A 23,396-nucleotide genomic window follows, 5' to 3' on the forward strand; every position below is an offset into this window, starting at 1 on the left:
AACGAAAATTGCATTTTTTTAAAAAAAAAAGTCGGGTGTTAAAAGATTATGATAAAAAATGTTCTCTTTATATTAGAACTAATATATCAGAATGTGCATTTGAAGAATAAAAATTACTTAAGCAAAAATTAAATTGCATGCAGTTTCGTTTAAGGGAAAAATGAAGTTGTAAATTATATTTTAATATTCTTAAACTTGTTTTATTCACTTTCATAGTTTTTCAAGTTTTATAATTTAACAGTTTTTTTGGAGCATTTAAAAAGAAATATTTATCTTTACAGTATAAATCGTATATTGAGAGAAGACTTAATGTGACAATATCTTTAATTCGACGCAGAAAAAATGACTAGGTGGGATAGGGTATCGATAGCTATAAATATTTTCTTACTAGTCAACATCATACTTCATAAATCGTGAATTGCATTCAGAAATATACCCTTTTCAGACTACAAGAAGACTTAACAATTCAAAAAAATCTTTATATTATGCTAACAAACATTTTATTTAAAAAATGGTATCTTTTAGTTTGGATTTCCAGGATTGGAAAACTTTAACTATGTTATGAATTTCTAGATTTTTTTCAAATTTTTCAACTTTTGAGTTAAAATTCATAACATAATTAATGTCTTTCTAAAGATAAAAATCAGAAATAAAATATTTAGAAATTAAACTACTTTTGAAACTTATGATTTTTCTAAAGAGGTATATTTCTTCAGCCATCCGACAAGATAGAAACATCTGTCAAGATATGTAACGAAATTACAATAAAAACGACATATCACACTTTTTGTCGAAACATTCATTATTTTTCGTAGTTGATAAAGCTATATAGCAAACAATTAACAATCAGTAAAATTAATTTACAATTAGTATATCAGGCCGTTGTGAGTATAACGATCATTCGATGCTCTCCATAATGCCTAAAATTAGCCTACAATTATAATTAATGTATGTACATTGCTTCACAGAAATAGAATTTTCGTTATTGAATAGTTTCTCTGCATTTGGTATATCGTATTCCCGCATTTGCCTTAAAATCGACTAAAGAGTTTTTTGTTTCTTCTCCAGAAACAAGCAATCGTTTTACTTGTATAGCACTAAATATTTTTTATTCGTAATGAAAGTTTCGTAAATACATTTAATTTTTGACAAAGAAAACGCGTTTACTCAACCTTCGAAATGACCCTCAGGTAGGTCTCTCTTCTCTTATACCTTCGCTGTGCATTTTGCGACCCGACAATTCAAGCATTACTTTCGAAGTTGGATCTTGATCTAAAATTGATCTCGAATCTCTTAAATCTTCATCCATCTCCTGCAGTGGACCAACGCCCCAAACTTCAAGATGTTTTATATGAAACTCCTCCTTACAACTCAATTGCGCATAATTCAGAAAAGTTGTACACGATACACTCGACTTTCCAGTTCCATATTCACAGTCCAACCACAGACCTGGATAATTATGTTGACCTCCCATTAACAAACCATTGACCATCGTCTGCTGATGAAGATTCAAATACTGATAGTGATCATTATAATTACTAGACGGAAATGTTAGGATCTCGGGATTTAGTTTAAACAAAAAGCATGATTGATTTCCCTTAAAGTTTGGACTTAGTGACCAGCTGTCGGTGGCGAAACCCCCAAAGACATGATCATCCGTATCCTGAACGATTATAATCGTTGAACCTTGCATGGAAATTCTCCCCAACATCGTCGAGAAGGACTCGCCGTGCACTTGACTCGAGAAAAGAAATCTCCATTCATTACGCATTTCATGAGGTAAACTCAAATTGAGAAACAGTACGTCTCCAATTCCTAGAATACTGGGAAAATGTGGAATGTTCTCCAAACCCTTACAGATCGGTAACAAATTCAAATCGTGCAGTCGAGTTGATGTATTCTTATCGTTCTTCTTCTGGGAAACAAGAAAGAGGCACTGAAATACATGCGATTGGATTAATTTAAAAGTCGCCGTATGACTAAACCAATTGTCTATCTGATCGACCGTCAAGCTATCGCCATACTGTAATATATCTTCGCACAAACTCTTCGCCCGCATACTGATTCTCCGAACATTCACCGTACAGCCAATGCTACTCCAACTTTGATAGTGCGTGCTTGTGCAATTCTTCTGTATTCTCAAATAGGAACTAATTGTACTCTCCACATATTGAAGAAATGTTGTAGCGGGTATTTCGTGCTTCTGTTCGCCCTCGAAGAAACCATTGAAAATAAGACTTGTACGTTCCTCGGAATTGCCACGCACTGCATAAACATAGAGACGACCGAAATTTTCACCATTTATTGCTGAACTTCTTTTACCGGGTTCGTGGCACAGGTAACGTACGACAAATTGCAGGAGATCCTCGTCTAAATGTATTGACCAATGCTTGAATATGTCTTCACGCTTAATCGAACCAGAACTTCGGGACATTGACTTGAAGAGGTTCTCCACTAGAATTAACTCTTCCGCTGAGAGAATGTTTGCAGAAGATGCAGATCTGCTCGATCCATGGCCCATCTAAAATTAATGGCATATTTTTAACACTATTTTCGATTATTATTAATCAGAAATTGTGCAAATTTTGAAAAACAAGTTAACCCTCTGCTGATGATAACTTATCCCCGCTCTATCTCCCATAGAACCTAACTTCCATAGTCCCGACCAGGTGTCCAAAAGTGACAATTTTTTATTATCAGCAGAGGGTTAATTTGAAAAACGAATTTTAGGAAAAGAAAGTAAATGAAAAATGAATTTTAGGAGAGGTACATATTATGTCAAGCAGTACAGTGCAAAAATAGGTGTCTTTTTTATATCTTAAAGTAAGATGTAAGATGGAAGTATGGTACCTTACATCTTAAAATAAGATGTTTTCTTAAGTATCTTACTGATATCTAAGATGCATTATATGTTTTAGCAGTGATGAAGATATTTCTTCCATCTTAGAAAAATAAAGAAAAGAGAAGTAAAAAAAAGTAAGTTTTTTAAAGTATCTTAAATTAAGATGTTTCTGGCGCAATACAATGTTTATCGATAAGTTACTTGTGAATTGTAAGATGCGACAAAACTGTAAGTCACTAAAAATTAAGATGCATAACATGTTTTACATATGAGCCCATAGTTAACCTCAAAACATTTTTCCCAAAAAATATGCTGAAAATGTGTACGAACATACTTTTAACATCTTAAATTAAGATATTTTAAATAACTTAAAAAATATCTACCAAAACATCTTAGAAATTACTACCAAAACATCTTAAATTAAGATATGTACTTCTTTTTGCAGTGTAATTATCAAATTGGCATATATCATAAATTCAAGGTCACATTTTAATGACACATTCTGACAATTGAAACCTGGTACTTAAGTGCGAGTCATAATTTTGACGAATTAATAACTGCTCTTTAACTTTAACATCTTAGTATAGTCTCTAAATCTTTTTTAGTTTTAAGCTTTTTGGCAGTGATTATTTTATTAAAACACCAGAATTTTCAGCCATTTTTATAAGAATAATTTGTCGTTTCATTTGTTTATCAAATATAGGTATATTCCTTTAAAACATATATTGTACTAGTTTTATATGTAGATTAGATTAGATTTTCACGATGATATTGAATAATTTCTAAAAATTTTTCTCAGATGGTTAAAATACATTTTTTAGTATAAAATAATTATACGAGACTTAATGTAACAACAAATATTACCGCATAAAAGTATATTTCAGAATTTTCAAATCTGAATAGCATGTTTAAAAATATGAAAATCTGAAGGTCCCATATGAAAAAAATAAAAAAATATTAAAAAATATTAAAAATATGAAAATCTGAGGTTGGGGTCGTTCATAAACTACGTCCCACTCCTAGGAGTGGGGGGTGTCAAGCTGTGTGTGACGAAGTGTGGAAAAAAAATTTTTTGTATGTAAAAAATGTGACGAAGGGGGGGGAGGGGGGTAAAAATAAGTCCGAAAAAGCGTGATGTAGTTTGTCAATGACCCCGTTTCTATATGAAAAATTTTAAATAGAAAATTATGAAGTAACTCCATTCCAAAATTCTACGATTTTTTGAAAATAATTGAAAATAATTTTGCGAAAACATTTTATTCTACAAGTAAATTTACAGAATGATGAATTGAAATATTTAATTTTTTCCTAAAAATAAATTATTGATAATTGTTTACGCGACATAATTGAGACGCGCACAGAAGAAAAGTACCTTAGAAGCAAAATATTTTAGGTTATGTTTAATATTTTTCGAATAAATATATACAAAAGGGGATCAACTCTCAATATAAACTCAATAATTTGCTTTTAAGGTACCATTTATAAATAGTAGGTTTTTTATAATAAATAAATAAAATTCTAAGAAAATTAACTTCAAAGTGCAAATTCTCATTCTCGTCGCTTGTAAATTTGTGACATTGAAAGTTAAAATTAATAAAAATTAATTTTGAAGTCAAAGTAAAATTAATTTTTCTCTTCTATTAATTAAATTCTTTTTGGAAACTTTTGCTTTTCAGATATTTGGCAAATCTTTCTTCAAAAGCAGAATTTATTAAAACTGTTGAATTTAATATAAATTGACTTTAAAATTAATTATTTATATATTTATAAATAATATAAAATATATATTGTAGGCTTTTATATTTATATTTATATAATATTAATATTGAATTTATTTTACATTATTGAGATTCAAATATAGACAAACTCAAACTAAAATTAAAAATATTTGCATCAAATTTTGCAACATGATGTACTCATTTTTAATATGAGATTCTGCGAGGTCAGAAGACGTAAAGAAAAGTGAAAAAATTAGATTTGAAAATTTTTTGGTAAAACAATGTTTTTTTGAGTAGGCAATTAGTATTTGGTAACAAAAAATAGAATCTCTTTAATTTGCGTTCAAAAAATTAGAGATTTATTAACATAAACAGCGATATAGGAATAGTAAACTAAGAGATTTTTATGTGCCCGTTAGGTGCTGCCCTCTGGTAATGTTTTTATAATGCTTATGTTTTTTAATTAATACAATACCCAATGGGAAGTAAACGATTGGTTCAATAATGGGCCATGCTTGGCGAACTCCGTTCCATTATTGGAACATTAATGGCAACCATCATTGGACCACCAATGGTTTAAACTTGGGATGATCACGCTACTGCCAATGATCGGTAGCCAAGCATCGGGCCAATATTAGTTGCCAAGGAATTGCCAAGGAAACAAAATCGATTTTCAAAAGTTTGATTTTTTATTGGCAGCCAACAAAAAACCAAGGTTTTGAAAATTGATTTTTTTTAATTATTAATTAAAATTTATTTTTAAAAAATATATTTTTCAAAAATTTATTTTAAAAAAATATATTTTTTAAAAATATATATTTTTTTAAATTAATACAACATATTAATTTAATTTGTCACCTCTGGTAAAACAAAGATGAAAGACTGATAAATTCCCTCACTTTATATTTTACAGTGGAGGGATAACTGTGAATGTCTTTGCGAGAGAGGAGCAGGTACTTATAGAGTCAGTGAAACAGGTCACAAGCGAGAAGGAATCACTAGCATGCACTCTGGCGGCGCTTGTCGGAACTGTTTTCTGGCGCGCATGCATATCCTGACATTATCGACACAGCGCTTGGCAACCAACGTTGCGCCACTTCCGACAAACGCCGCCAGAGTGCATGCTAGTGATTTCTTCTCGCTTGTGACCTTTCTCACTGGCTCTATATAAGTACCTGCTTCTCTCTCGCAAAGACATTCACAGTCATCCCTCCACTGTAAAATATAAAGTGAGGGAATTTATCAGTCTTTCATCTTTGTTTTACCAGAGGTGACAAATTAAATTAATATGTTCTATTAATTTAAAAAAATATATATTTTTAAAAAATAAATTTTTGAAAAATATATTTTTTAAAAATAAATTTTAATTAATAATTAAAAAAAACCAATTTTTAAAACCTTGGTTTTTTGTTGGCTGCCAATAAAAAATCAAGCTTTTGAAAATCGATTTTGTTTCCTTGGCAATTCCTTGGCAACTAATATTGGCCCGATGCTTGGCTACCGATCATTGGCAGTAGCGTGATCATCCCAAGTTTAAACCATTGGTGGTCCAATGATGGTTGCCAATTGTTTTGCCAAGAAAAAACCATTGGGTACCAAGCATGGCCCATTATTGAACCAATCGTTAACATTGGCAACTTCCCGTTGGGTAATATTATAATTATAAAATTAAAAAAGAAGGTAAATAAAACAAACAAAAATTGGGACAATGATAAAAATATATTTACTTCAACATTTCGAAATATCTAAATGATTTTCTCATCAGGGATGAGTCTATCAAAAAATATAAAAAATTAAAATAATTACAAAGAATAATAATTTAACAAAAAAGAAAAAATAAAAAGATATAAGATATCTTATATCAAAAATTAATAAGTCAAAAAAAAGACATACAAAATTAAAAAAAAAAATTTATTAAATTTAAATGTAATATTAATAATTAAATAATATTAAATAAATTGACAAACACTGGAGCAAAAAAATTATAATGAAAGTTAAAAATTAATGAAGTAAAATAAAAGGCAAAACATTGAAAAAATCCAAAAAAGATTTAAATAAGTTAGGATTAGCAAGAAACTAAGTAGATAATGAAATTATAGTAAGACAGAATATTCAATATGAATTTTATAGAAACTAAATAAAAAATAATAATATAAACATAAAGAGAAATAAAAATGAAATTAGTGAAAATTATAATAATCATAATTGTAAAAACTTGTTTAAATTTCAACATTATCGATAAAAGAGCCGAGTGTATTACTCATAAAATTAAAAAATTTAATTTTGTTTAATTTATTAATATTTTTATTTGCAAACTAAGATTTTAATTATAGTAATTTAATATAATTTCTTGTAATCAATATGAAAGCTTAGTTCAATTCATACATATATAATTGAAAGATTCGAGTACCTAACCTAAATGTTCTGTATATACACAGTTTTTAAATTATGCTATTTCATTAGTTTTTTAATTTGTCTTCTAGTAAAATACTATATAAACTATACAAATTAGTCAGAAGAAAAGATTTTTAAATTAATTAATTTTTCTTATTCTACTAGTGTTTCGATTTAAAATGAATATTCAAATTTTGTATTTATTTAAATTTTGAAATAAATAAAAAATTATTTAGAAGCAAAAAAAAGAAGAGAATAATGACAGCATTTATCTAAGTAAAATTTATTTCATTTTAAATTACAATGTAGCGTGACTTTAGATTTATAGTACTTTAAAAATTAATATTCGAATAAGTGAAATATATAATTATGCAATCTGATTTTCGAAAATAATAATAATATTAATAATAATGATAATAATATCATCAAAATTGAATAAATAAATAAAAGAATGTAGAATGACGCAATTGTTGAAATAAAATCCATTTCGTTTTAAGGTATAAATAGTACCATAATAATAACGTAAATAAATAAAATTCAAAAGTTTTTAATACAAATATACAAATTTACAAAAATATTTACATATACACACATATACTATCGTCTACATATTTTAAACATATTTTTAAAAAGTATGCAATAAAAGAAAGTTTATGGAAAAATTAACAAAAACTTTTTATAAAAATATTACAAAACATTGAAAAAAACAGTGACATATATACTAAAATTTGATAGAAGTAAAAGACACTTTATATTAATTGGAAAATAAAAAAAATTTAACATATTAATTAAAAGCACAGGTGGAACAGTAATCAACATATCTAATTTAAAAATAATAATATACATAAACGACTTTTAGTTATAAGTGATTTCTTAAATTTTCAAAAGTGAAATAATGCAAAATATTTCAGAGATTTGTTCATTTCTAAAAAGTTACTATAAATATAACACAAGTGTTTCTATTTACACCGATGAGTTCCCTTGAAAACAGATATAAAACAAAACATATAAAATTAAAAAAAAACCCAAATTAGGTCAATTCCTCCAACAGCTGAATAAATAAAATTGCCATTTTAATAATTAATCAGCATTGTCAAATTGTGAAAAGAAAAGAAATGAATATTAATTGAAATGAATGTCAATAGTTTGAAAAATAAATAAAATTTGATGGATTTTATAAAAGTAAACAATTTTAATGAACGGACCTTTTCTATAACAGTTGTTTCATGTACAATAACTATCCATATACTTTCATTTATTCACTAAAAAAGTCTTTCGTTTCACAATCACAGTTATATAAATTTTTAACTATATGAAATTTAACTTGAACATCGAACTCTTTAAACTGGGTAACAAGCAAATTGTTATTGAATAATGGGAAGATGAGGAGAAATTAGTTGTTATATATTTAAGGTTATCCTATTGCTCCTTCTTATCGTCTGCTTCTTCTACTTCTATCGACTCTTCAGGTAGCGCTTGCGCGACCCGCGTATTTCATTCATTACATTTTTATCTTTCAAGATATAAAATATAGTAATTTTAGATTCAAAAAAAATATTATTTCAGATTTCTTAATTAAATTCACCGCTATTTTGAATTTATATAAAACATTTAAAAAAGTTTAGACAATAAAAAGTTAAAGTTGGGCAACAATAATATAAATTTATGACAATCATGTATAATATATAGCATATCTCGCAATAATTCAGAGCTCCACAAAACAATTTAAATTTCTTTTCCCCTTATTTCCAGACAGAAATTTAAATTTTTTCCTATTATAAAAAAACCCAAGGGCAGTTCAATTATAAAAAAAGACAATTTTTCAAAGCAATAATTTAGGTAATTTAAAACTTTAAAAATTGGGTCTATTTTTAAAATAAAATTAGCTATACTGTAGCCAACTTCTCTGCATTATTTTCAAAAATTACGGTAAAATATATTAAAAAATTGACTTATTATATTTAATCGAATTTCTTATAGAAACTTCAATTATTTTTATAATTTTCAATTATTTACAAAATATTTATATAAATTTATTTAAATAAATATTTATTTATTATTGATTTATTTATTTTATTAAAATTATTATTAATTTAACTTTAATTTATAAAAATTCAATTCTCTTTAAAAAATAGAATTGAAATATTTGAAAGAAACTAAGTTTTCAAAATTTCGAATAAAATTTTTCGCAAATTGCGAATTTGAAAAAAAAATTTATGTTAGTTTTTTTAAAAAATTAACGAATAATTAATAGATGTTTTATAATTATATTTAAAAATTAAATTACTATGTAGATGCTTTTTAACACTAACATAAATATTCGATTGTGACTGTCTGTAAAATATAATTATTTATCAATAATTAATAAAATTAAATTCTTGAAAAATTCAATTTTCTTAAGGGGAGGGTAAACCTATATTTTTAACTATATATGAAGAACATATTTTAAATATTTAATAAAATTATTTTTATAGTAATTTTTTGAGAGGAAATCAAGGGTCATCAAAAAAATTGGTCAGAAAATAATTTGACCCTTTTTGAATTTTTATTTTTTCTAAAAATTGATAGATTTTAAAATCCATACGCAATTTTATAGAAAATATGTTTTTGTACCCATAAAAAAATTTTCGAATGATAAAATTAATATTTACAAAAGTTTTAGCATTTAAAAAAAAAAGTATAGGATAAGAATTTAAAAAAATATGATTATTATTAAATTTTATTATACGAAAACTCATTTGTTTTTATGTTCTGAAATTAGTTAGAAAAAAAACAAATGAGTTTTCATATAATAAAATTTAATAATAATCATATTTTTTAAATTTTTAAACTGAAAATACTTCTTTATTTAATTTAAAATAACATTTATGTTTAATAAAAAATAATATGAATTCAAAATTTGTATTTGATTCTTATTCATTAAGGGGAATAATAATAAGCCAACACTAAAGCATAATGTACTATTTAGTCAATCAATGGGATCTTCATTGTCACTTATTGTATAGCTCTCCCCCTAAATTTTTGTTGACTGAATTATTTTTATTGCATTGTCCTCCTCACTATCTGTTTTCTTTATTCTCTATCTTTCAGCTTTTCAAAGGGGAATTTTCTGTACGATCTTTATTATTAGGGGAGAGGCGGGTAAAACGGCGCATGTAATGTAAATACTTTAATTATATAAAAGTAATAATGTTATCATTACCCAAAAAAGTAAAAATCATTAGTTCAATATTCGAACTAACTTATTGTGCAGTGAAAATCGCATTGACTTTGAATAAATAAGTTAATTATAAAGTTTTAAAAAAAGTGCACCTGCGTCAAGTATAAAAAGAAGGAGAAATTAATTACAATGTTAAACAAATTTAATTTTGATGCAAAAATGTATCTTAATTCATAATAATTATACAATAAATAATTTATATAATGTAATAATCAATTTTCGAAATATAATATTTCTGACTCTGTGACTCTTAAAAAGTCTTGAATTTTTAAAAAATAAGACCATGATAGTTTTTCTATATATAATCTTTTTTAATTGATTAATATAAATTGAAATGTTTTTTCAAAATACATAAAGTTGTAGTAAACTATATTTAATAATAATAATATAACTTTCTGGGATGTACCTTACATACTGTAAATATGGAACAGATTACTTACCTTTCATAACAGAAATTTTGTGCAATTCCAAACTTGACGAAAGGGCATAAGAAGTCTTTTGGATGTCATTCGAACGGACATAGACGTCAGAAGGATGTCTTAAAGACATCCCATGTCCCAGTGCCCACAATTTTACTTATTATTTTAACCCTTTAAAGGCGATATAGAATATGAAACTTGGAACTAGTTTTTTAAATGTCCTCTGTTTTTCAATGTTTAGTTTTTAAGTATTTCTTGTTTGATGATAATTTGTGTTTCAAAAATTTTTAATTTAAGTTATTTTCAGCTAATTTTTCGGAAAGTCGCTGATGTTCGCCGTGAAAGGGAATTAGCAGAGAGGAGAAAAAATGAACCACAGTTGGACCAATCCCAGGATCATCTTGTTCGAAAGATTTTTTCAAGGTATGAATAACATTAATATATTTTTCGCATCAAGACGGTGAATGTTTATTTAATTACTCAGTGGGTACAAAAACATAATTAGAAACTTTAATAATTTTATATTTGGGTAAAGGTCTATAGAAGGGACCCACATATATTATGCTCTACTTATAGATAAATTCGCAAATTTAAATTTATTTAAAGATATACCTATCTTAGACCTATCTCAAGTACTTTCCTTATTTGTTTTAATTCATTTTTAAAAATTATATTATAAACAAATTGTTGTTTTGGGGATGTTATTGAACCAAGGATGTTTTTTTGCCTACTGGGTACTATTCTCTGCTCTAAATCAAATATGTATAACTATTTTATATTGATTTGATAAAAAAAATTAAGACTACTTTTTCTCTCTTTGGGTTGCAAAAATTAGTTTATACATTATTAAAATCCATGTGAAAAGCAAATTCATCGGAAGATAATATTTTAATGCCTAATTCCTTGGAATTAAGAGTTTATTATCTATTTGTCAACTGTCAGTGTTCAGAATTTTATAAATTCTAGAACAAAGAGGGTTTGAAATTAATAAGATGATGCAAGTATTTTCAAACTGAAAAAAAATTTAATCAGATAACCTTTGAGTCATTAAAGAATTTCATGAAGTATACATAATCAAAAAAATAAATATTTTCTGCTACGCTCTTATAAGTTACATGGTTTTTTAAACGTTTCTAAAAATTACGCATATTTGATTTAAGGTAAACTATATAAGCTATTTACTAATTTTAAGACAGACAAAGTATTTTATTTTCATTATTCAACTTTCTTTAAGAATTTAATTAAACGTATTCATATAAAGTTTAAAATTTTTCAAAAATATTTTTCATCAACCAAACAATTTTTTGAAATAAAAATAAAACTAATATCAATATTTTAAAACTATTTATTACATATTTCAACAAAAAAAAAGTATTTCATTTTAATATTTAAGATGTTTATTTACTTCTAAAATTTTCAGCCTTATTTAACTGTCATGTTATAACTATAAAAATCTTAGGCAAGCGTGAAACGAGCAACACTAAAAAAAATTCATATTTAAATTATTTCATTAATAAAAAACATTGGATAATATAAAAAATTATACAGTGTGATATAAATTGTCAAAAGAAAGAAATATGATTAGTAATTGCGGACACTTAATTGTGATAAAAAATGTTGATAAAAATACTCTTGATCATTGCCTGGTTGGCTATGTACGAGAAGATTTAAAACTGACGTGGAACCACAAATCAGCATAAGCAGTATCGCAACCGGCTTAAATAGGTCTCCTGAGCGATCGGCTCAAGACTCCGACGAAGAACTCACCGTATCCGTCCTGCCGCCATGGCCAAATTTTAGGCAATTTCATTTTCTTTATACTTATTTATTTCTCTCCTTTTTCTTTCTTTCTTACATATATCTTGGCTACAATCTTTTCTCGTATTTACACTTGTTACCTATTCTTTTTCCTATTTATATTATTAATATTTATTATCTTAATTATTATCTTAATTATGGTTGTTATTACTATTATTAATACTCCCACTATAATACTTTACATTATCATTAATATCATCTAACCTTCGGAGCGCATACAACCTTATAAAACCTTATACGTATGACATAAAACCTTATTCGAAGTTAAATTTTTGTATCAAATTTTTTCTTACATTCTACATTTGAAATATTTGGGGTTTCTGATATGTTGTCAAGAAGCACTATCAAAAACTTATATAAAATAAATATTTTTTACTAACTTATGATATATGTATGTGTGCTCTGAGGGTTAAATTAGTTGCAAGCGAAATATCACATTTCAATATATAATCCCATATGTAATGTACGCATATTTTTCTTATTTTAAATATCTATTTTCATTACTCATTTTACTACTTTTCAAATAATTGATTAAATTATAAGAAATGGCTTTGGTCTAGCATTAAAGAGCATTTTGAATTTTATTACTTATTTAATATTATCAGGAGCAATTTCGCGTCTTATCTATAGATTAGTCGAATATGGATGCTGATCTTTTGTAAATACTATTCACTAATCATTTTGATATCTTTTCTTTAGATTATTATAAAATAAATAAAAAGATGAATGTTAATTCTTCTTTTATATCGATCCTTTTAATATTAATAAAACTTTCATAACTCATACATCAGTAATTTTTAGATCTTAAAATTACAATCACGCTGCGATTACGCGGGAAAATAAGTTTCGTATAAACAGAACTAAACTTATCAGTCAGAGACCAAAGCCATCACCTAACATATTGATCACGATCATGCACCGCCAAAAATGTGACGTCAAGACACGCTACAAAAAAAAATTTTGTCACTGACAAGTGGGAAATCGAATCTTGTAATAACAAAACAAGTTAAAATTTAATTTAATTTCAGAACAACAGATAAGACAACTAAAAATCGATAGAAATAAGAAAATTGTTTCTCACACACCTTAAAGTATGGAAATGAAAATATTACAAGCGTAACCCTCCGCTTATCCAGTCAGACCTCTACGCTTTCATCTTTTTATTTACAGAATAGTTAAAAACTTGTGCTCTTAGGTTTCATTATTAACATTGAAGAATTATTCTTTTCATATATTTTAAAAAACTGTAACAACCTTATTTAATTTCGTTCTTTCGACATGCACCAAAAGGAAGAAAAATTTAATAGACCATTCCCATATAGGAGACCCTATAGGAAAAAGTACATTTTTCCTACAGAAAATTTCTTGATATGAACTTACATATGTTCCTAAATATAAATATAAAGAATCCTATAATAATTTACATGGGATCCTTATAGAATTCCTTGTAGGTACCTATATAGGATTTTCCAGTATAGGGAAACAACAACAGTTCTGAAGAAACGCCTAGACAAATATCAAAAGTATAAAGTTTTTTTGTCAACTAAAAGGATCGATATAAAGAAGTTTATTAAAATTTTCTATTGTACATGAAAGTTGTAAGAAGCCTGATGCTGTCTTGAATATAAGTTTAAGTTTGACTGCGTAAGATTATAATGCTGATGTATAGAATAAACCTTTTGATATTCCAATCATTATTTATATAAAATATTTTTAATAATGAAAATACGTAACGTTTTAATGGCATAAATACTTGAAATAAAATGCAAGCTACGAAATATAGATTAAGAAATCCGTTGTAAGGCAAGGGGACTAAAAATTTCATATTAGGACAAATATCATGATTTTATCATAGAGGCTTCGAATAAATGGGCATTAATGTACTTGAACTGCTTCCTAATTAAATTTTATTCTTGTTTATTTTTACAAATATAAATTTAAACAATTACACAGTTCGGAAATTTTAATACCCATAAACTAGAGAACCTACAAAGCAACTTGAAACTTCTTACAAAGAATTAATAATTGATCATAAATTTGCTTCATACTGTCAAAATTTTGATATATTTTGTCTCTGTATGATCATAAAACTTCCCGCTGAAAATCCGTCGGTTTATAGTAACTGTAACATTTTCTGAAATTTCTGGGCCTAATATTGGATTAGAAATTAAAGTTCGTTGCAGTACCTAATGTTACAGTCTAGTCGGAAGACCTGACTTTAGTTTAAAATATCTCAAAATGATGCTGCAATTTTTGAACTATTTTTTAAATTAGCATAAAAATAAAGACTACTCTAGTTTGTGGGTATAATAAAATAGTGAACATTATTAAAACCATTTCTAAATGTTAAAGAACTTTCAAAAGCTTGCATTCTAATTTGAATCGCAACATACAAATAAATCGCAAATTTAAAATTCTTTTAGAATTTTTAAACCCTTATTTTAATTGGGAAGCTGACGTTAGTAAAAATGAAAATGTATTTTATAAGATAATTTTCCGGTTAACTAATGTGTATTATGAAAACAGATTGTTTATAACATACTATAAGTTTTTTTTGTTTTGAGAAACATTATTTAGAAATTCACTCCTCGTTTTTTATATCCGAGTTCTATCAGTCTTTTGTACAGGAGTTTACAAATATTCCCATTCGGTTTGTACATAATAATGTATTATTTAAATTCTTTTTGCACTGGGTGCCTATGATTACTGTTTCTAATCACAGGCACACCTCATACGACTGTTAGCGTAGAGCCAGATTGCAGATCTTCATGCGCAGGCGAGGTGGACGCGTCTTTACAACGTCAATCGAGTTCAAGCTTGCCTACCAAGACTTGTATCATGCTGCAACTTTGATTTGAAGTTCCGTTAAACATAATGTCACGCTGTGAAAAATGTAGAATTAGACGAATCAACATTTGTGGCTTAAAGGTTAGTGACTCTGATTCGGAAATGACCGACTCATCATCGGGGATCCAAATAGGGTCCTCTAACTAACACTAGGGAAACAGCCTTTAAAAATAGACAGACCTTCATGAGTTGTTGAAAAGTCTATTAGGATAGAAACAGTCAACTGAGATTTTGTTGACAACTAACGTTGACTTATTTTGTAATTTCATTCCGTGGCGTTTACTGACAAAGATACTGATTACAGTGTGTGTATATATATATATATATATAATTTATTTTCATAAAAATACATTTTTATCCTGTAGGCACATCAAAGTAGGTTGCTCGTAAACACTGCTGGATTTTTTACCCTAACAGCCTGAGTAGATAATGCCATTAACTAATCAAAATTTTATATATTAAATATACCAATATTAGAAATAACGCTAACTAAAGAATCCACGTACAGTATCATGTAGTTGTCACTTCTATGTATTATTCTAATTCTGATTCCCAAACATCACAACTTGTTACACATGTATAAAGTGTTTTATAATGCAAGGTTTACAATATCACGGTGTAATATTCAGGTAAGACTACTTTTCTTATCAATTTACCTGTAAACTTGTCACAGTGGTCCTGAAATTAATTGTACCCTAACTTTCTTTCCTCTTTGATATTTATTTATAATAATGGTAAGGAGGTTTAAAAAATAAAGTATCAAAGTTATGAATAGTTTCAAAAAATAGAAATATAAACAATTTTAGGTTATGTTAACAATATCCAGTGGATACAAATACAAAAGTTTTGTCAAAATAGTGTTTTTTTTTTAATTTAATGTCAATTAAAGAAATGTGCCTAAAGCAGACCATAAACATTTCTCAAACAAATTCGAAATTTATTTAAATTAAGGACCATTGTATTAAGGCAAGACTCCAATTATATTCTGTTTTCCGGCAAAGGAGGTCTTGAAAACATCTTATACAATGAAAGACGTCTATTGGAAATAAGGTGACTTTAGAACGTCCTCTGAATGGACATGGATTTTCAAAATTTTGAAGACAACTTACGACACCATGCTCACTGGAATTAATAAATTGATTAAATAAATATTTTAAAGAAAGTATTTAAATAATATTTTTACATTGTTTTTTTTAAATTGTAAAAATTGTAAGCTAATTATATTATTATGGTAAATATGTTTGATCTGATTCAGTTCGTGGTTTAGGTCAGATTCAGCTTTTGGACTAATCAAATCAGCGGAGAACTACAGTGTTTAAGTTAGATAAAAAAAAATAATTCAAAACAGTCATTGAAATTCAATCAATGCCTCATACTGGCAAAAACTAACAGGTGTTCCAACCTAGTCAACACATCCCGAATATTTTTACCAATTAAACCTTGAAACCTAAACCCTCTGGAGGCGCTGCAACTGAACCTCGTCATCTAAAAAGTAATGTTTCTTTGCTAGTACAACTGTCCAGTCATATGTGACTAAGTGTTTTGTATTTGACTATCGTTTTTACATGGCTTTTTATGACTTTGTTATGAAACGTATCGTTCATAATTTGTTTGAACAGTTTTTTGAAGCTCGCGCAACGTTTTAATTAAACAAGTTGTAGGAGAAAAATGTTGTACGAGTTTCAAGAACGCCTTCTGTTCATAATTATTGCGAATTGTAGTATAAAATTTAAATAGTATTCTATGGGACTTGAGACGTTAAGGTAAGTTCGTTTTGTGACCAATAAGATTTGTCAAGTAATATTTGGGAAGAACACTATACCATCGGAAATTATCAGTTCGATCGACCGGATTGGATAAAAAACAGAACTCCACTAAAATCTTGATATCTTTAATAAAAATGAAGATAGAGACTAAATTCTACGGAAGTTTTTTTTGCTTATAAAATTATTTGCTCCTTTTAATACTATCTTTCTTATTTAATTTTAGTCCTTGCGTGAGTCTACTTCGCTTCCTCAAGGGCCGTCCTTAAGACTCTGCAACCACCGCTGCCTGCAATATAAGTGGTTGACACATTATTGACAAACTTTTCCTTGCACAAACAGCAGGTTGGGTTTTTTTACAGTGATGACACCGGATGACCATTACCCTTTTTAAATTGGGCAACAAATAAAAACCATTTTTAACGTGTCCCAATTTCTCCAGCCTGTTGCGTCCTAAGACCGTCACTCTCCTGCTTCCTGGCTTTACCATAACTTCAGACAACACTTGTTGCACCTCTGCTTCTTGAGTAAGGCAATCCAAATCACGGATATCGAGTTTAACTCTTCGATCCATCGACTGCACCTTACCCATACTTCCAACCGCCTTGGTGACCTCAGCGAAGAAAGCGTCCTTGTTGGAGTCTCCTCTTATCTTAATCAGAAGGTCTTCCTTCTTTGTAGCTTTTGCTGCTCCTATTCTCTTATGACAGGTGTCCGGGTTGACCTCTTTGCGATGTTTACCCAGAACGTCAGCATACAATAAACCTTGGCCAACTCGGATCAGCACAGCGGATCCTTTTGTCCCCATTCTTTCCAATCGAGGAATCTCTGGCTTCGGTACTTCCATTTCCATTGCAGTCACTTCATCATCTTTGCGACCTCCAACTCCATTTTGTCGAGGCAAGTCGCCTCCTCTTTTCTGAGCCGCAAGTATATCTCTCGAGTCTCTTCTATTGCCTCGTTGTCTACTTCTGAGTGTATAGCGCTATGTACGGTATTTCCGCTACTGCAGTAACCCGTTTCCGGCCTACTCACATGAGAAACCTTCTCTGAATTTTATGAATCCATTTTTTTCTTGTTGTTTGGTTGCCCTTTAGTGAACATATCCATGATGACAATCTTGACGTTTCCAAGTTGTACTATTATTTGACAATAACCTGACGCAGAATTTTATAAGCTTTCCAAATCCGTAAAGTTTAAGTCTCAATCTTAATTTTTGTCTAAGATAATTATCATGATTTTAGTAGAGATGTGTTTTTTTATCAGTTTCCAGTTGATCAGACAGTTAATTTCCAATAGTTGAATATTTATGCACTGCAAACTATATTGGAAACTATATAATACATTACATAACTATTTGAACAATTAATTATTTATGTATCAAACTGGATAATTTAGACAATCCAAAACAAATAAATTCACAATGATTTAACAAAACATGAAATAGAAAATAATAAAAAAACTGAAATCCCTTTTTATAAGCTCAGAATAAAGTCAGCGTTTTAATTACAATAAAATATATAATGTATGATATTTAATAACAAATGATGAAATGCACGCATATCATATTTTATGCATCACAACTGCACTTCCTTGCTCTCTCACGTAATGCATATTAGTCACAGGTGTCGTAATGAAAAGTAGAAAATTAAAACTACTTCTTTTTTTATATTCACAGATTTAAAAATATATCTCTGATTGAGAAAAAGTGTCATGGCAACTTGAGTTTGAGTTAGAAAATATGACATATCGAATTTTAGTTTAAAAAAGAATAGCTTCATCAACGTTTTTATGAGCCAGTGTATTTCCACTTGAAGAAAATTAACCTATCAAATTTCTTATATAGTTTGATTGAATTTTTGTTCTTATTGTTAGATATAATTCTAGCCATAAAGTTGATGTTTACTTAAATGTTAATCATAGAAATTGAGATATAGCAAGTCTTCACATTTAATTAGAAGATGCTCCAGTATTTACTTGATAATTGTCTAATTTTTCAGTAATAAAAACTGTATTTTTTTGTTCTTTTGGATTTACTATTGCCTTGACTTTTGAATCACGAGTGTTTAAAATCAGTTCTTCATTTTTGTGTCTACTAGAAGAGCTTTCAATATTATTTTGCATATTCATCTTGCGTTTCAAAATTGATGTTATAGTTTGACACTTGTTTCTCTGGTAATTTTTCTACATTTATAACACAATATCACGTGCTATACTTATACTGCTAAAATGATGATTCAAATATTTACCAATTTCATGGAGGCATGTTTTACCAATTTCATATGATTTTTTTGGATTTATTTCTGACATTACCAGATTTTAAAAGACCATTTTGTTTTGGAGATCCATAAAGACCTTTTGAAACATTAATTGTAGTCGACATGGCACGGACATGACCTTTACCTTTAAATTAAATATAAAATTTATAAATATACCGTAAAAGGACAGTTATGACAATCAGGACCCATAAGCAGCTCATAGATAAGAGTGAAACAAACTTATGCTAAAAGCATGTTTCCTATCACTGACATGGAGATTTTTTATGGTATATTAATATAACTAACGAAAAATCAGCCGTTAAGCCATTAAGCATAGGTAACAATTACAAGTATTACTTCTAATTCTAGTCTCCTTTAGAGAATAAATATCTTCGTAATTTGACATAGTGGGTAGGGGTCGTTTGAAATTATCTTTCGTGATTAAGCGTGGCAGCGGTTGCATCGATACTGACAGAAATTACTTAGAGAGAGTGGTAAATTTAAATAGTGAAAGTATTCAACAGAAGCAAAAAGTATTCACCAAAATATCCAAATCCAATTTTGACACAAATTCGTATCAACTCATCACTTACTCCCAATATGAAACTGCTCTGTCGAATATTTTTTACTGGGTTACTAAAAACACCTTGATTGTCAATTAGAAGATACAAATACTTTAAAGTATAAGAATAACTAGTAAATGGAGATACAATGATTGTTTTGAAATTATTTTCTACTATAATATATACTGCAATTGTATGTTAATATGATTAACCGAAATGGAAAATCCTAACTTAAACACTTGTATACACCATCAAATTAATTATTTTCATAAAAAATTGTTTGAAGATCAGGTCAGAACACAACTCCGATTGAGATATATATGTATGCAACAGCCTTCACAGTTAGCAAGCATATAATTCAAAAAAATTGAATTGCAATTAAAATATTATGTTAAATAGTCATGTAAGAAGTATATGACAAGCAATATATTTCCCAAAAACTTACTAAAAGACTTTGCATAACATTTGCCAAAATATTACACCGTGATGTTGAGAATACAAATTCACAATACTTAAGAAATACTTGTGAAAGAAGTTGTACTAAAGTGGAGGAATGTAATGACAATATATTTCAAGTAATAGTGATACACATCAAAATAATTCGTTCTTCAAAATTCCAAAAAACTGAACATCTCGTAAAAAACAAATTGAAAAAACAAATATAATATTTTTATCTTTTGTTAATTATATAACAGAAAGAAAATTTTGACGTGTGACACTAAAATTAAGTTACCTTGGGTTTCTTACATACTTTTCACAAATAAATTGGGTGTATACAATGTATTGTTTTGGTAGAGAATATTGTATCATAGGTAAAATATATAATTCCCTTATTGTAAGAAACCCACGTAATTTACTTCAATAAGATGTAATATAATATTTCAGCAAATAAATGTGTAATAATAATGTTTAAAGTAGAAGGATTATAATAGGGTTTTTAATTTTTTTCAATTTAGGTTTCGTAGAGAAAGGCACACTGATGTAGAAAAAGGAGAATCGAAAGAAGGGGAATCCAAAGAAATTCAAATTCGAAAACTGCCCTCAACTGATGAAACTGTAGTAGCACGTCCAAAGCCTAGCAAATGGGGCAGATTATTAGGTAAATATTATTTATTTTATAAATTTTTTAATTTTAACTAAGTTTTTTAGGTATATTATATAACATATGATTTGTGTCATTTTAAATTCGAAAATTTAAAGAAAACTAGGATCTCGACTGCAGTATTGCAATAGAGAATAATAACTCATTATTCATAATTGTTTAAACAATTTAATTAGTTTCAGTCCCTAATAGCGAAATTTATAAATTAATGGGTACAATTTGCACTATTGTTGGGTCATTTTGCTTCCTCATAAGAAACTTTATAGTGATGTCGATTATCCTAAAATTTTATAGATGAATTACGATCACCAATATCTAAAATCTGACAAGGATTTCCAAAAATTTTTATCCTAAAACCATTGATTTTTGTTATCCTTCAAGAGATATTAGTCCTGTACAATCAAGAAAAAATTTTTTTCTAAAAGTTATTTGTGGTATCTGAAAGTACTATTCTTCCCCTTAAAAAGCCTTTCGAAACTTGAAAACATCTTTATTTTTCACTGAGATATCGTCTTTTAAAGTTTTTGAATCTGGTCAGTGTACGAATATTGACCAATTTACCAAATTCAAAAACTTCAAATGACGATATCTCAGAGAAAAATAAAGATTTTTTAAAGTTTCAAAAGGCTTTTTAAAGGAGAAGAATAGTACTTTCAGATACCGCAAATAACTTTCAGAAAAAATTTTTTTTTATTGTACAGGACTTCATAAATGCCCAAGTGTTTTTGGCACTTTTAGGTTAGAATATCTCAAAAACCTGACGTGATGGGGCAATTCTGAAGTCAGATTCGGATTCAGCGCGTCAAAAACCTTATCGGAAAAGTATTGTCCGGTTCTTGGTTCTAAGATTCGTCGAAATTTTGTCGGCCTGTGTTATATTGTCTAAATGTCCTTAAAATTAGAAACAGATTATTCGCTCATTTATTAAAAAAATATATCACAGGAGCAACATTTTTTAAAACAATGTCGCTAATGCACAACATGTGCGTTCTTAAAATATTGTTTACATTATTTTAATAAATTTCAAGTTTCAATAACCAACGGTATTTGTTTTTAAACTAAAAAGAAAATGTAATGTTTCAAAAAAATATCAATTTTGAATTCTAAAAAATTTTCAAGTTTTAACATTCAATAAACAATTGTTAACAAATAATAAAACAGACGCGTATGCAGAATTAACTACATCACCTTTATTTTGAATAAGAACATGTAATTTACCTACTTGAAAATTCTGGATTCAAAATAAATTTGTGCGTCTCAACTTGCGTGCCACAACGTGTCTCAACCTGCAAACCTCTCCTTTTTATTGATGCTATGAAATTATTTGTAGATATTAATACAAGTTTGAAACCTTGTCAGGACATTAAGATAGAACAAAAAAATGCTATGAACAAATTATTTTCACTTTTTTCTGTCACTGAAAATTATACATTTTTTTCACTAAACAGAAATTCTTAAAAGCATTTCTTTCAAACAAAAAATTGATTCGATCTAGCTGTACCGAAAAAACAGGTGTTATCATGCTTCTATTGAATAAATGTTTTGGCACTGAGGAAAAAGTTTAAAAGAAAAGAAAGAAAAAAACAGAATATTATTTTTTTGTGAAAAAATTTTTCGATTTGGCAAGTCCTGATATGTATATATGACATAAAATAGTTATTGACAGTTATTGTACAAATGTTTTTAAAAAAATTGAGAGTGGGATAAAGGTCTAAGCACAACTGAATTGTGTAACGTAAAGGTAAACGCACAACTGCTTCACTTGTTCGCGAACGAGATGTATGAAGTTGTGTTCACAACAGCACCTTGAACGGAACGTAAAAGTAACGAAAATAATATCTTTTCGTTACTCTTACGTTCCGTTCAAGGTGCTATTGTGAACTCAACCTGAAATAGAAAAAAAATAGATGTCTGTCCTTTGAGACGCATGATTTTCCCCTAAACGCCAAGTGGTCGAATGTTCAAATGGTCGAATACCAAGTAGTCGAATCGTTAACTGGTCGAATGCTAGAAACATCGAATAGTCAAAACGTCGAATGTTCAAAACATCGACTCATCAATTGATCGAATGTTCAAAACGTCGAATCGTCATTTGGTCGAATGCTAAAAACGTCGAATCGTCAAATGGTCGAATGCTCAATACGTCGAATGCTCAAATGGTCGAATGCTCAAAAGGTCGAATGCTCAAATGGTCGAATGCTAAAAACATCGAATTCTCAAATAGTCGAATGTTCAAAACGTCGAATCGTCAAATGGTCGAATGCTAAAAACATCGAATTCTCAAATGGTCGAATGTTCAAAACGTCGAATCGTCATTTGGTCGAATGCTAAAAACGTCGAATCTTCAAATGGTCGAATGCTAAAAACATCGAATCGTCAAATGGTCGAATGCTCAAAAGGTCGAATGCTCAAATGGTCGAATGCTAAAAACGTCGAATCGTCAAATGGTCGA

The 23,396-nt window shown here is 28.3% G+C and overlaps 2 protein-coding genes across 9 annotated transcripts in view; one reads left to right on the top strand and one right to left on the bottom strand.

The window, feature by feature from the left end:
* Positions 1-23,396, top strand: part of LOC122501477 (potassium voltage-gated channel protein eag) — a 97,453-nt gene that overhangs the window by 62,672 nt on the left and 11,385 nt on the right. For 4 of the 7 annotated variants that reach the window (XM_043610973.1, XM_043610975.1, XM_043610974.1 and 1 more), the window contains 3 exons: positions 10,901-11,016; positions 12,259-12,393; positions 20,799-20,941. In XM_043610973.1, the coding sequence (XP_043466908.1) occupies positions 10,901-11,016; positions 12,259-12,393; positions 20,799-20,941 (394 nt within the window). The remainder of the gene's footprint in view (positions 1-10,900; positions 11,017-12,258; positions 12,394-20,798; positions 20,942-23,396) is intronic. The other 3 variants (XM_043610977.1, XM_043610978.1, XM_043610980.1) reach the window with 1 other exon arrangement.
* Positions 177-22,563, bottom strand: LOC122501482 (MTOR-associated protein MEAK7). Of its 2 annotated transcripts, none has more exons than XM_043610985.1 (2): positions 22,167-22,563; positions 177-2,521 (listed from the first exon to the last, which is right to left on the bottom strand). In XM_043610985.1, exon 2 carries the CDS (start codon positions 2,519-2,521, stop codon positions 1,187-1,189), a length of 1,335 nt encoding a protein of 444 aa, XP_043466920.1. In that variant the 5' UTR covers positions 22,167-22,563; the 3' UTR covers positions 177-1,186. The 2 variants fall into 2 exon arrangements, with proteins under 2 accessions (XP_043466920.1, XP_043466919.1); XM_043610984.1 differs by lacking the exon at positions 22,167-22,563 and adding an exon at positions 8,160-8,404.

Source organism: Leptopilina heterotoma, unplaced genomic scaffold (assembly GCF_015476425.1).
Source record: "Leptopilina heterotoma isolate Lh14 unplaced genomic scaffold, ASM1547642v1 Lhet_21, whole genome shotgun sequence".
In the NCBI taxonomy this organism is placed as follows: Eukaryota; Metazoa; Arthropoda; class Insecta; order Hymenoptera; family Figitidae; genus Leptopilina; species Leptopilina heterotoma.